The 14,932-nt window shown below is 38.3% G+C and overlaps 1 protein-coding gene across 11 annotated transcripts in view; it reads right to left on the reverse strand.

Moving 5' to 3' along the window:
- Positions 1 to 8,614: 8,614 nt before the first annotated feature.
- Positions 8,615 to 14,932, reverse strand: part of LOC106080036 (lachesin-like) — a 137,513-nt gene continuing 131,195 nt past the window's right edge. For 10 of the 11 annotated variants that reach the window (XM_056041730.1, XM_056041724.1, XM_056041697.1 and 7 more), the window contains 2 exons: positions 13,069 to 13,215; positions 8,615 to 11,221 (listed from right to left, as the gene is read on the reverse strand). In XM_056041730.1, the coding sequence (XP_055897705.1) occupies positions 11,115 to 11,221; positions 13,069 to 13,215 (254 nt within the window). In that variant the 3' untranslated portion in view covers positions 8,615 to 11,114. The remainder of the gene's footprint in view (positions 11,222 to 13,068; positions 13,216 to 14,932) is intronic. The other variant, XM_056041735.1, reaches the window with a different exon arrangement.

Here is a 14,932-nt window from a genome sequence, read left to right on the forward strand (position 1 = left end):
TGAAGCCGCAGACACCCGGTTCCTTCTGACTCTACAACTTTTCCAGTAACTCTTGCTTCCAGTCCACAGTGGAATCCATCCATACTTCTGACATCAGTAGTGACTCCCATAAATTTCTCCCAAGAAAAATATCCTTCATGATGGTTGAAACCTTTTTGAACAGGTCTTTGCGTGATGGTCCCATGCATCCTTCTCATAGCTATTAACCCCTCTATTATTTCAAAATGGCTGTTTATACCGTAAATACCAAGAGTTATGTCGTACCAGATATGCCTGTTTCATATTATGTTTTTGTTTTTAAAAACATCCACAGTATCTTATCAAACAAACATGTTGACTCACTATCATGTTCTTAAAAAAAAGGAAATGTCCGTTCACTTTTCCTGGAAGATTTCAAATTTAAGTTTAAAAGGTCATGGTAGTTGTGGTACCAATCTATCTATGAAAGTGTGACTGCCCTAACATAGGGAAAGATACATTTTCATCATTTTTTTCGGAAGGGGGAAGATTTTATACGCTGACGTTTCGGCGGGCCGGATGGAACGACGTCCGGCCCGCGGGCCGTATTTTGGGCATCACTGTGGATGTCATCGCAACTCTTATTATGCCTAATTCATTTTGTCGGAGAACATGTCCCGCAAACCTCATGCGACGCTCTGTCACAACCTAACTAAGTGGTCGACTCCCACTTCGGCATAGGATTTCCATGATTTAGACCCGATCTCTATAACTGACTCCTAAAATCCGTCTTAGCCATCTTTGTAGAGCCACATTAAGTGCTTTTCAATGTCATTGCACTTTATTAATGGAGCCCAGCCACTGAAAGACGTGTAACTTCTCTTGACTACGATCTTTGAATTAGGTGACTATTTTGCTTTAGATGTTATATCGAAAAGGGAAGTTTTATCGTCAAAATCATCTGTTGGGGGGTTTTAAACTAAAATATATCTGGAGTTGTTTTTTTTTTAATTCAAAACCACATTTAGCTACGGTCATAGAATTTGGTGACTTAGACTTAGGTCCTTCCGCGCCGTTCGGCGCATTGGGCGGCAAGCTGTCTCCATAAAGATCTGTCATTGGCAATGTCTGAAGCCTCCTCCCACTGGTGCCCACTGTTCTAAGGTCCTCCATGAAGGTGTGTCGCCAAGTAATACGAGGAACTCCCTGTTTGCGCTTTCCTCGTTTTGGCTTCCATGTTATCGCAAATCTTGGTGTGCGTAATTCATTTTGACGTAGAACATGTCCCGCAAACCTCGTGCGACGCTCAGTCACAACCTAACTGAGTGTTCGACTCCCAGTTCGGCATAGGATTTCCTTGTTTGAGAACCGATCTGTGGTGACTGTAGAAATAATATTGAAGAGATAGGCTTTCAACCTTATTTGCGAATTTTTTTTTTATTTTGAAGATTTATTTTTAGCTTCAAACCCCGCTGGCCCGGGGGGGGGGCTAAACTAAAAACCCCTTTGGTTACGCTCATACAATTTTGAGTGTGTAATTTGCTTTTTTATATTGAAGAGGTGGTTTTTCGTAAATTTTGAAGAGGTGTTTAAAATAAAAATCTACCTTAGATGTGCTCTTGGAATTTGGGGCTTGTCGTTTGCTTTTTTTTTTTTTTTTATAGAAGAGGAGGATTCAAATGCCAAACTCTACCCCTTGGTACTGGGTTTCAAACTCAAAACCCCTGATAGGGGTTTTCAAACTCAAAACCCCCTGGTAGGGGGGTTTAAACTCAAAACCCCCTGGTATGGGGTTTCAAACTCAAAACCCCTTGGTAGGGGTTTTAAACTCAAAACCCCCTGTTTTAAACTCAAAACCCCCTGGTAGGGGGTCTCCAACTCAAAACCCCTGGTAGGGGTTTTAAACTCAAAACTCCCTTGGCTGTGCTAGGGCAAGTGATGATTTAGTATTAAAATTTCACCTAAAATAAACAAAATTAAAGCAAAAGATCAGTCACTTAACTCCGGGGGGGGGGAATTTTCATTTCGGGGGGGGGGGGGGTTGAACTATATATATATATATATATGTGTGTGTGTGTGTGTGTGTTTGTGTGAACGTGATTAATCTTCATTACATTCCGACCCCTTCATTCTTTCGGTAAACATTTATTGTACCCTAGAATACGTTCTTCCTGGAGTTAGCGGAAAAACTGTAGACACCGCGCCCTAACCAGCCAGGGGGTCTGGGGGAGCACTACGAGCCAAGCACTATTTCCTGTATTTAAAACAAGACAAAAAAAAACAACTACATATTCTGAGTATCTACAGTGCATTATCCTGTTACCTTAGTCTCTTTAAGGCGTTAAACAGCTTGATATGCACTCAATATTCTAACGTCCAATGTTTCAAGACATTATTTCCTACTGTTATTGATTTCTTGAGGGGCTCCCTTAAGACACGTGTTGAGGTTGGTTAATAACCGCCATCTTGCCCACCTCTGCCTGCTTAGAGCTCAATTGGATCCTAAACTGTCCCATGATTCATCAACGTCTGCCACTGTTTTCCGCCCATTCGTCGTAAGAGAAACAGAGGAAAAGCCAATTAGCAGCCCGCAAAGTCTGGCGTCAACACATGGGCTTGATCGTGCTATGACTCAAAGTCTAGCCATTTATTAGGCTGATAAGTACCGAAGACATTGTATAAATAACAGATCACTTTTCTCTTTGCATTGACTTTATTGTATTCAACAATCATAACTTACTTTATTGATGACACTAATTATATCTTATTACTATAAATCTATTCAACCAGGGTCGGCCTTAGATAATTAGAGGCCCTACGCGGAGTGAATTCGGTGGCCCACATAAAATAGAAAAACAAAATCAGTGGAAAAATAAAATTTCGAAATTTATTTAAAACCTAATTAATGTTAATGACCTATCTTCTGACAGTGATGGAAGTCTATTTTCTCTCATTGCGTCTACTACTGAGCATTAATTCTAAAATACAAATTTGAACACTTTGTGATGTGGTAGACAAATATTTTCTTATCTTAGGAACAACTAAATAATTGTAAAACATTACAAAATATGTTCCTCTCAGTTATTTGTTTGTTAGGTTGCTCCATTAGAAGAGATAAAAAGAATATTTATGCCTTAATTGTGTCTTCGTGAGGTTTGGTGGTCGAAAGAATATTGTGTAACAAAATCAAAGCCGCTGATTTCACTTGAGTCCAGCAGAATAAGTCAGTGCCAACATATTTGGATAGCAGACACTGTTTCCAAAAAAAAAATATTTCGTTTCAGCATTGGAACTTAACTGGTCAGAAGTGTCGACAAATTTGGTTCTTTCATTCCATCGTTCGGAAGACTGATTGAACTTTTTAAATGCTTAGTATTTACTCAATGTCACTTATATTTCCTCTTTATTTCTTGTTTTTGAAATATAATCATTAGCACTAGAAACACTAGAACATATGCTAGAAACATATGCTAGAAAATATGCTAGAAATATGAAAACGAAATACGGAAAAAAACAATATAAAGAGCAGCCAGAAATAAGCACCAAACGCTAGCCTCTCCCCATGTGACGTCCAAAGAAGAGTGCACTACACGTATGTATGTGCAAGGAAGGGGCTTGTCAAGTATCCTTAAGTTTGTCTCCTATGCTGAAGCTACGTTTAGATTGCCAACACTTTGTTTAATTTCTATTAGAACGACCTTTTAGTTGAGGGATACAGACACGACAGAAGTCGGTGATCCGTTTCAGTAAGATGGAGCTCCCCCCCCCCCAAAAAAAAAAAAAAAAAAAAAAACAATTCAAAATTAGTTAAGTGTTTCTTCCTAGCACTAAAGCATTTGTGATTTACTCCCTTTGGGATTCACATAATCAGCCCATTCCAGAAATACTAAACCTTTTTTGTGCCTGCTTTTGATAGCAGCGATTTGATTCATGAACCAATTCAAAGTGACGCCACGACTTTTAAAGTTTAAATTTTAAACAATGGTAACTGAATTGTCTAAGTGCAGCGCCTTGCCAAGGAGAAATGGGACGTAACTGGGGAAGAATAGCAAACTAAAGGGAGATAATGGTCCGTGTGAGAAAGTGTGGTGAAATGAATAGAAAGATTGGTTCCACTAGCGTAGGCCTAACATTACTTGACATATTGTAGTGAGGGAATATTTTGCCTGGGTTCAGTGTGAGTGGACTGTAGCATAGACGAGGACGAGTAATCTATTAAGTCTGTACACTATTTAGCCAACATAATGTCCAAGTTCGATTCTTGACACTAGTAGTATAATCACTATCATAAATCAAACTTCGGAGTTTTTGGTCTATGTGTACCTAGTTCGAGACTTCAAACTCCAGATGTTACAGAATCCTTTCACATATCATTAAACGTTATCAATCTAATGTCATTTTGTGATCTGTTAGTTTGGCACAGCCCCTAACTCTAAAGAAAATGTGGGACAGTTAATGGAGGTATGAGTTTGTAGAATTTCATTTCTTCTCAGCCCACAATTTATCCTTGACCTCACAAAGCACATAGCACTGTCACATTGTTAACATATCACTGTCACAATGTTAACATAGCACTGTCACAATGTTAACATAGCACTGTCACAATGTTAACATAGCACTGTCACAACGTTAACATAGCACTGTCACAATGTTAACATAGCACTGTCACAACTTTAAGACAAAATAAATAGTATTGTCACAACGTTAACACATGACACTGTCAAGATTCAATTTTTACAAATAAATGTGTATGTGTGAGCTTGTGTCTGAGGCGTGTCTTTTGATAAGCCAATTTTTTTGGGGGGAGGGGGGTCTCCTAATGTTGATCACAATAATTTTCACAACATTAAGCAAATAGTTTAGTTTTCCTTTTCACCCTCACCTCACTTCCATCTATTCCTTTGGACCGTTGGGGTACCACACACGATTTGTCAACCGTCCTTCCCCATTCTTCTCTGTCTTTTGCCTTGGATAGAACCTCTTTCAATGACAGGCCTATCCATTCATTTATGTAGTCTTTTCATCGCTTTTTCTGTCTGCTTCTTCTTCTTCTTTTTCCTGGTACAGTTTCCTGAAGGAAGGTCTTTGCAAGTCCCGAAGACCTTGTAATATAGCTGTCACAGATAATGTGTGTGTGTGTGTGTGAGCAAAGTTAATTATTTTGTAAGGTGTTTCCATGGCTCACCGACAGACTTGACAGAGTACAGACAAAGGGTAGGAATAGTGTGACACTTAGATTTATACCTGGTAGGGCGACTTGATACCCGTAGGATGGGACAGACACGGACGATTTAGTAGCGTTAGTTTAGGCGTGGGTTAGGGTCTCAGCCTATATAGAGTAGAGTTTTGGGGCAGTCGGGACACAGCGCCATGTACTGTTAGCAGGGGCGTGTGTCGTGTGCTAGGCGTTTTCGGGTGAACGACACATACAGACATTGGGAGCAAGTCGCCGAGGCTGGCTCGCGATCTTGGCTCCAATAGGTGTGAGTTGGTTGCCAGAGACAACATGTAGGAACTAATTCTTAGGGACCAGAAGAAATATTTGATTAGTTATAGATCTAGCTTTAGATGTTAGTTGGTTATGATTAAATAGAATGGCGCTTTAGCTAGTTGTTAGCGATATTTTGATTATTTGTCTATTTAGAGTGACAGTCTTAGTGAGTCTTATGGCAGTCTTAGTGAGTCTTAGTGACAGTCTGAGTGACAGGCAGTTCGTAGTCAATGTCAGTCACAGTCCGAAGGCGGTAGATGGCAGTCTGGGTGACAGTCTTGAGCATGTGGCAGTCTAGCGTAGAGACACAGAATAGATGTTAGCGACAGTGGCGTAGTCAGCAAGACAATGAACGACCTGCAGTGATTGACATCAGATGACATGGACAGCGGTACTGAACTCTGATGCAGTCTGCGGCGCTGGGTCCAGTGCATGGAGGATGGAGTAGCCGTGGTGGTCTGATTGGCATGGGTGATTAATTGCTGTATTGTTGATTATGTCTTTATTGTTTATTATGTTAACAGATATCATAGTTTTATTAGTACATAGTATTGAAGCCACTTGTCTTATGTTATTAATTTTATGTTATTCATAATATATGTTTGTAGTTATCAATTCATTTCATTAATCTATCATTACATTTATTACATTATTTTAAAGTGGCCATCGATGCCTATTTAGAATATTAAATATTAGTTTTTAATTAGAGAGTTTGACTTTATTATGAGTATTCATTATGTGGTCATTTATGTTGTGACATTGTTGTCATTAGTTTAATTTATATACATTCAAAGTAATTACACGCACCAAGAGCGAGAATCATCATAGACAACTTGTCATCAAGAGCCAATGGAATAATACTGGTACATGTATATATTAAAGTGAGGTAAAATGAAGTAGTAACGAGAGGGTTGATATGCGGGGTCGTGACAATAGCCATAGAGTTTTAGTTTGCGTTTTTTACAGTCATTAGTTGGTCATCATGGGGTCCGATCGCTGTAGTAACCTTGTCTCTAATCTTTTCGTTTGTGATGCGGTCTTTAAATGTAATATCTAGGATCCTTCTGTAACATCTCAATCCCCGTGCTAGGATACTCCTCTCTAGCTCTGCAGTCGCCGCTTAAGAATGGCAAGCATATAAGAATGTTGCCATGACCAGGGAGCGCATCAGTCTGACTTTGGTGACGAGGGCTATGCCTTTGTTTTTCTAGATTGTTTTAAGTGTTGCTCATAAGTGCTGCTGTGCCATTCGGGCCAATAGTTTGGGTTTTGTTCTCTCCTCTGAGACGATAGCTGCGAGGTATTTAAAACTACTAACACTTGTCAGCTTTTCATCTTCAATGCTGATGCCTCTTTTAAAGCAATGTTCGCTATTGGTCATAATTTGAGTTTTTTTTCGGCATTTATTTGCATACCATAATCTGCGGAAGTCTTGTCTATGCGCATCATCAAGTCTACGTCATCAGCGAAGTTTTCTTTTTAGCCGAATAAAAGGATACATGTGTAAATTTTACATTTCTTCATGGTTCTTCGATCTATTACGTGTAGAGCTAAAGAAACAAATCGCCCAAATCGTAGTGAGATAAGTGCAACGACTCCATTTGGTCTCATGAAACTCTTGTGTTTTTCTACGTTTCAATGTTAAAGATCTGGTTGACTTTCTACAATCAATCCAATACACGAAATGTGGTACAGAAAAAAAAAGTTTGATGAAAAAAAAAAGGTGGGGGGGGGGTGGTAGATAATTGAAGGAAAAACGTTCAGAAAGACCGGGAGAAATGTTGAAAAACAACTGAAAATGTCAAGGACGAAATGGAAAAATTAAATGGTGCCAACTAAAGAAAATTAAATTTACGTTGCATTGCAATTCGTAGAGCTTAGAACATTTTATTCTGCCGTGCTAAAAAGCGTCTAAAAAAGAGAATAACCTTTTTCAAACTTCAGTGGAGATGTTCATGATGAACGAGTTTACGTTAAAGGACAGCTGCCAACTCTGAGGGAAAGAACTGAGCTATAATTGTAACACTATCTCAACGTGTGGAAATTCAAGTTCGTATAAAATCAAATAAAAATCAATAAAAACAAGTTTCTAGTCTATATTGAAATTATTTTGTTCTACAAAAGGAAGAGTTTAGAACATTTCATTTTGCAGTGCTAATGGTGCTCAGAAATGATCTGTCAAGTGAGAGTTGAGTAAAGCTGTTCTCATGAAGGAGGAGACTTGTACGTTCACTTCCTTAATGTCAAGGCCATTCATCTCTTCTATTTATATTGCACACACCAATGTTGTGTTAGTTTACTAACTGTGAGGGGGGTGGGGTGGCCGAGGGTTGTCAAGGTTTTAAAGTTTCGATCTATTTTTGACTGATTTTCACGGATTGTAGAAACTCCGCGAGCTCTATTCGATATTCGACATTTAAATGATCGTCGATATTTTTGCTTTCAACGTTTCCCTTCAGAGAGGGAAATACTGAACAGGGTTCAACCTAGGGAGCATCAGGATGAAAGTCCGAAGCGCATACTACGTGACCAGACAACATCACACCGCTGGTCATTTTGAAACATCTTGTAATCTATGAAACTAGTTTGTGTCAAGATCTTGTTTAGAACAACAGAGACATTCCAAATTAGTTTTGTGTATAAATAGAATCATTTTGTTGTGTACGTTCTACAAGCAACTCAAAGTGTTTGTGACGTTTCTACCTAATAGTTGGACATAACTGATCCTAAAAACAAGCAAAACAACAACTGAAGTGTATGTTACATTTCTACCGAATAGTTGGACATAACTGATCCTATAAACAAGCAAAACAACATCTGAAGTGTTTGTGACATTTCTACCTAATAGTTGGACATAACTGATCCTACAAACAAGCAAAACAACAACTGAAGTGTATGTTACATTTCTACCTAATAGTTGGACATAACTGATCCTATAAACAAGCAAAACAACATCTGAAGTGTTTGTGACATTTCTACCTAATAGTTGGACATAACTGATCCTACAAACAAGCAAAACAACAACTGAAGTGTATGTTACATTTCTACCTAATAGTTGGACATAACTGATCCTATAAACAAGCAAAACAACATCTGAAGTGTTTGTGACATTTCTACCTAATAGTTGGACATAACTGATCCTACAAACAAGCGAAACAACTCAAGTTTGTGAATGTTTGACTTTATTTCAATATAGACGTCGTTTGAATTCTAACATGACAAATACGTTGTTTTTTTTTTAAATTGTCATCTACAAACAAATGAAAGAGATAAAACAAAGTGAGATAGAAAATACAAACATAGTATGTACAAGAATGTCTCAGTGATCAATTCATTTAGAACAGTGCTACACAATTCATTCAGAACAGTGCTACACAATTCATTTAGAACAATGCTACACAATTCATTCAGAACAGTGCTACACAATTCATTCAGAACAGTGCTACACAATTCATTCAGAACAGTGCTACACAATTCATTCAGAACAGTGCTACACAACATTTACACGTCTCTCCATTTCCCAGCTCTCAGAATCATTAGAAATATTAAATTGATTTCAACCTAAGGAGAGTCTTACTAAATCTGATCAGTCTCCAGCACACATGAAGCCATCACACTAATGAGAACACAAGAGATAAACAAGTCATTGAACTCAGCTCTCACTCCACAAACTCTTTCTACACACAAGACTGAAGACAGACACATTGAAATAGTCAATGGTTTATGCTGTACAATAGTAGACATAGTAGATGACATTGACATGAATACATGAAATGGACATGGACGCATTTCAGATAATAGTTTGTGTAATATAAGATATATATATAATGATAGAGTTCAATACAACTAGATATAATGGCAACATGTTTAAAAAAAAAAGTAGATTTTGTTTCATTTAGTTCATGCTATCGAAATCCAAGTTTTTATTTCTATCTACTAGTCAATGAAATTTTTTTTTCTGACATTATCTTGACAACTTAAAATACTGGGGCCACCGGAAATACTGCATTCCTCACTAATCTTCGGACTCGAAGACAGGCCTTTTTATTTTAAACTGTTGACAAACTTCAACGGTAGCGACATTTCTTTGGAATACTTCCCTCTTAAACCATCTGAGTCATTTGGAACAAAAGCTTTTGTCTGACTTGGAACTAGACATCAATCGTTTGTAGCCTACCAATAGTTGTACACTGTCACCAGAAATCAACATTCTAGTATTGGTATTAACCTGTCACCTGTTCCGGTCCGCATTCCTCGCAATCGCTAGGGCCGCCACTGAACTCAGACATTTCAAGACACTATATGAGGCATCAATGTCATAGTCTACAGCGGATACTTCAGGTTTCTTTTTGAGTAGATCTTCCTTCTATTGAAGTGTCTAGTAACTAGTTAACTAACACGAACAAACCAGAGACTTGACTTGAAGAGCAAATACTTGTGAATAGTTATTAATAGCATTAACATATTCATGACACGATTCAGACACAGATTTATTTCATACCAGACACAGATTTATTTCATACGGTAGGATCAAATCTATAGGAATGAAAATGTAAGTTTCAATCACAGCTCTAGTACAGTTTGTTTTGTTCCAAGTAGCCAATGAATCTATCATCTACAGAACAAAGTAATCCACACGCTTTCAAAGAATCAATAGCAAAATAAACACACACAAAAAAAAAAAAAGAAAATCTGGTGTGCTATCCATGATTATACTGCTGTTTTGAGAAGTATACTGGTGTGCTGTCCAGGATTATATTGCTGTTTTTGATGATTATACTTCTATTTTTGAAGAGTATACTGTTGTGCTGTCTAAGCTTGTACTGCTGTTTTGAAGAGTATACTGGTGTGCTGTCTAAGATTGTACTGCTGTTTTGAAGAGTATACTTTTGTCTGTTAGAGAGTATATTGTTCATTTACTTGAAACATATGGAGGTAATATTTTGACAAAGTTTAGACAAAGCTGTACCAGACCAGTGTTAGTCTACTGGCTGTTTAGGATGACCTTTTGTATGTAACGGACATTCTACCAGGACATTCTAACAGACAACGTTTCCAGTTCCAAGAAGTATTTGTTTCAATCTGGCTGTACAACTTAAAGTTAATGATCTCTATGTTTTATTTAAGTTATTGATCTCTATTTTTTTTATTAAAGTAAATGATCTCTATGTTTCATTGGTAAACTTTACAATAAAAGAACAAACATTCTCATCTGGTCAATCAAGCAATGAGCCAAGAAAGTTCAGTCCAGGTATCAAGTCTTTTGGAATGACTTTTGTTGGTCCATGCTCTCAAGTCACTCAGCAATAGACTAAATGAGCGGGGGGGGGGAGTTGAAATTGTAGCTCAGGGTATATCATACTAATGTTTAAGAAGAAAATTGTACATATTTATTTTATTATCAGCAAGCAAGTATACAAAATACAGTACACCTTTTAGCGTGCTTTATAAATAGCGCAGTATTACTGATATCTTTTAAGATTTGAAGAGTGACTGTTGATGAATATGTCATCTGAACGTGTCATTTGAAGATTGACTGTTGATGAATATGTCATCTGAACATGTCATTTGAAGAAGATGCCTGAAGGTGCTATTTGAAGGATGTATCATCTGGACATCACACATAAACTAAAAGATGACTGCTGTGTGGCTATTGAGCTTGTTATTAGCTTGTGACCAAATGATATATGGCTAGAATAAAACACGTTGACCACCATGACCAGGTATGGCTGCTGTTGGAGGAGTTGTCACCTCTCCCTGTGTGAACAGTCTCTGAAAGCAAGGAAAAAATATGATCCCATAAATCTCATGTTTGTGTCACTTGCTAAAATAAATATCTAGGAGTTTACTAAAATTTTAGGACACACGTAGCATCTAGGATCTAAGTAACATTTAGATCACAGGTAACATCTAGGACACACGTAACATCTAGGATCTAAGTAACATTTAGATCACATGTAACATCTAGGACACACGTAGCATCTAGGATCTAAGTAACATTTAGATCACAGGTAACATCTAGGACACACGTAACATCTAGGATCTAAGTAACATTTAGATCACATGTAACATCTAGGACACACGTAACATCTAGGATCTAAGTAACATTTAGATCACATGTAACATCTAGGACACACGTAACATCTAGGATCTAAGTAACATTTAGATCACATGTAACATCTAGGACACACGTAACATCTAGATCACATCTAACAACTAAGACACGTAACATCTAAATCACATGTAACATTCAGGAAACATTTAAAATCTAGGACACACAATACATTTAGATTTCACATAACATCCAGGATCTACGTAACAAACAGGGCACACTTTACATATAGGACCTACGTAACAAACAGGGCACACTTTACATATAAGACCTACATAACAAACAGGACACACTTTACATATAGGACCTACGTAACAAACAGGACACACTTAATACAGGACCTACGTAACAAACAGGGCACACTTTACATATAGGACCTATGTAACAAACAGGGCACACATTACATATAGGACCTACGTAACAAACAGGGCACACTTAATACATGACCTACGTAACAAACAGGGCACACTTAACAAAAGGACCTATGTAACAAACAGGGCACACTTTACATATAGGACCTACGTAACAAACAGGACACACTTTACATATAGGACCTACGTAACAAACAGGGCACACTTTACATATAGGACCTACATAACAAACAGGGCACACTTTACATATAGGACCTATGTAACAAACAGGGCACACTTTACATATAGGACCTACATAACAAACAGGACACACTTTACATATAGGACCTACGTAACAAACAGGGCACACTTAATACAGGACCTACGTAACAAACAGGGCACACTTAATAAAAGGACCTATGTAACAAACAGGGCACACTTTACATATAGGACCTACGTAACAAACAGGGGACACTTAATACAAGACCTATGTAACAAACCGGGCACACTTTACATATAGGACATACGTAACAAACAGGGCACACTTAATACAGGACCTATGTAACAAACAGGGCACACATTACATATAGGACCTACGTAACAAACAGGGCACACTTAATACAGGACCTACGTAACAAACAGAACACACTTAACAAAAGGACCTATGTAACAAACAGGGCACACTTTACATATAGGACCTGACCTACGTAACAAACAGGGCACACTTTACATATAGGACCTATGTAACAAACAGGGCACACTTTACATATAGGACCTACATAACAAACAGGGCACACTTAATACAGGACCTATGTAGCATCTAGGGCACACTTAACAAAAGGACCTACGTAACAGATATGGTGCACGTAACAAATAGGACCTAGTAGCATTATGGTACACATAACATATAGGACCTATGTAACATCTATGGTACACATAACATATAGGACCTATGTAACATCTATGGTACACATAATATATAGGACCTATGTAACATCTATGGTACACATAACATATATGATTTATATAACAGCTATGGTGTACATACTATGTAGGACCTATGTAACATCTGTAGTGCACATAACATATGGGACCTACGTAACATCTATGGTGCACGTAACATATAAGAAACACATAGTAATCTGTTTAAAATGTACTTTTATCTTTCTGACTTGTCAACAGAGCTCCTGCCTTAGACGTATCACTGTTTTGGTCTGCTTTTGTATTAGCAAAGGGCTTGAAGTGGTCGTAGTTGGACACTGTGGTGGCTGGTGTAGGCGGTGCTTGTGTGGTAGTGGACAGTTCTACACAAAATAAAATGTAGTCTTCAGTATAGAACAGTGCATATAAAGTATATACATATATATAAACTCATCTACGCCAGCACTTTAATTTGTAGCATTCTCAATGAGCGGTTCTGATATGATAAAATGTATACACAAATGTTGGATAATTACTTTCAAAAGTATTTTCGAGCACCACGAGTGATCTTTTGAATCACCACATATCATAAGTAATTTATTGGAGCGAAGGATTTGTAATCTGTTGGAGCGAATCCAAATAATCTTTTAGAGCATGACAAATGATCTTGTCACCTTCGATGAAGTCCAGTAGGGAATCGGCGCCGTAGGCGCCATTATCCCGTTGATGGTTAGAAAGGCTTTTATCCAACCACCAGGCCTGGACGTGGGGCTCTTCACCCCCGTCCTGTCTGAGGGCACCCAACGGTAAACGGCCATATCGGTTGACTGACTGGTAAAACCGGGCCGTGCCGTGTACACAGCGCGCCGTCCCCGCTCTCAGCCCACTCGCTATAAGTGGTCGAGAACAGCGCTAACTGCGGGGAGCTTGTCTCATATTCCTATACTGTAACCGCCACAGCTCCGTGCGAGGGTCGCCACTCCAGGCTCCTGGTACTGATGACGACCCCCTTTGTGGAACGGCGTGGCGGACTTTTTGGACTGGGTTGCAGGTTACTTGTTCCATCCCCACCCCGAGTGAGATAAAAAAAACAAAAGCTCACCCAGGGAGACCTGCTAGAAGGCCTGGTTCGCTACTCGTTCTTAGCCTGTCCAGATCCACCTCTGGATGTTTCCACCGGAGGGCCACGCTGAGGCGACGGGTAGCTGGAAATCCTCCGCTTTGATCTAAAATCGCCTTCATCAATACGAGCCATTTATCGAGTGTTCATAGACTTTGATGCACCGAGTGCGTTCTTTAAGCATTTCATTTAAAGAATTCATTCCATATGACGTCAAAGGAAAAAAAAATACTACGTCACACGGCCTAGCTAGAATAAAAATCACCTTCACCAATACGAGCCATTTATTGAGTGTTCATAGACATGGTGCACCGAGTGCGTTCTTTTAGCATTTCTTTAAAAGAATTCATTCCATATGACGTCAAAGGTAAAAAAAAAAAAAACACTACGTCACACGGCCTAGCTAGACTAAAAATCACCTTCACCAATACGAGCCATTTATCGAGTGTTCATAGACATTGGTGCACCGAGTGCGTTCTTTTAGCATTTCATTTAAAGAATTCATTCCATATGACGTCAAAGGAAAAATAAAACACTACGTCACACGGTTTAGTTAGACTAAAATATGTTTTCATTAATACGAGCAATTTTTTCGAGGGTTAATAGACATTGGTGCACCGAGTGCGTTCTTTTAACATTAGCCTACATTTAAAGAGTCCATTCATATGACGACAAAGAAAAAAAAATTCCATTACCTCACAATAGGCTAGTACCGGTACCTTAAAAAAAATGTCTTTATTTACACGAGATATTTAACAAGGGTTCATAGACATTGGTGCACTGAGTTCTAATAGAATTTATTTAAAAAGGATCAAAGCCGCATTGTTTTTTCGTTTTGTCTGTCAGTCGGTCTGTCCGTCATATTGACATAAAAAAACAACAACTAAAAGTTATTAAAAATTGATTAACCTTTATTTTACGTTTCAAAACATCGCAATAATTTTTAGGTATGAACACAATTGAAAAGTTTATATAATAGA

This window comes from Biomphalaria glabrata, chromosome 1 (assembly GCF_947242115.1).
Source record: "Biomphalaria glabrata chromosome 1, xgBioGlab47.1, whole genome shotgun sequence".
Lineage (NCBI taxonomy): Eukaryota > Metazoa > Mollusca > Gastropoda > Planorbidae > Biomphalaria > Biomphalaria glabrata.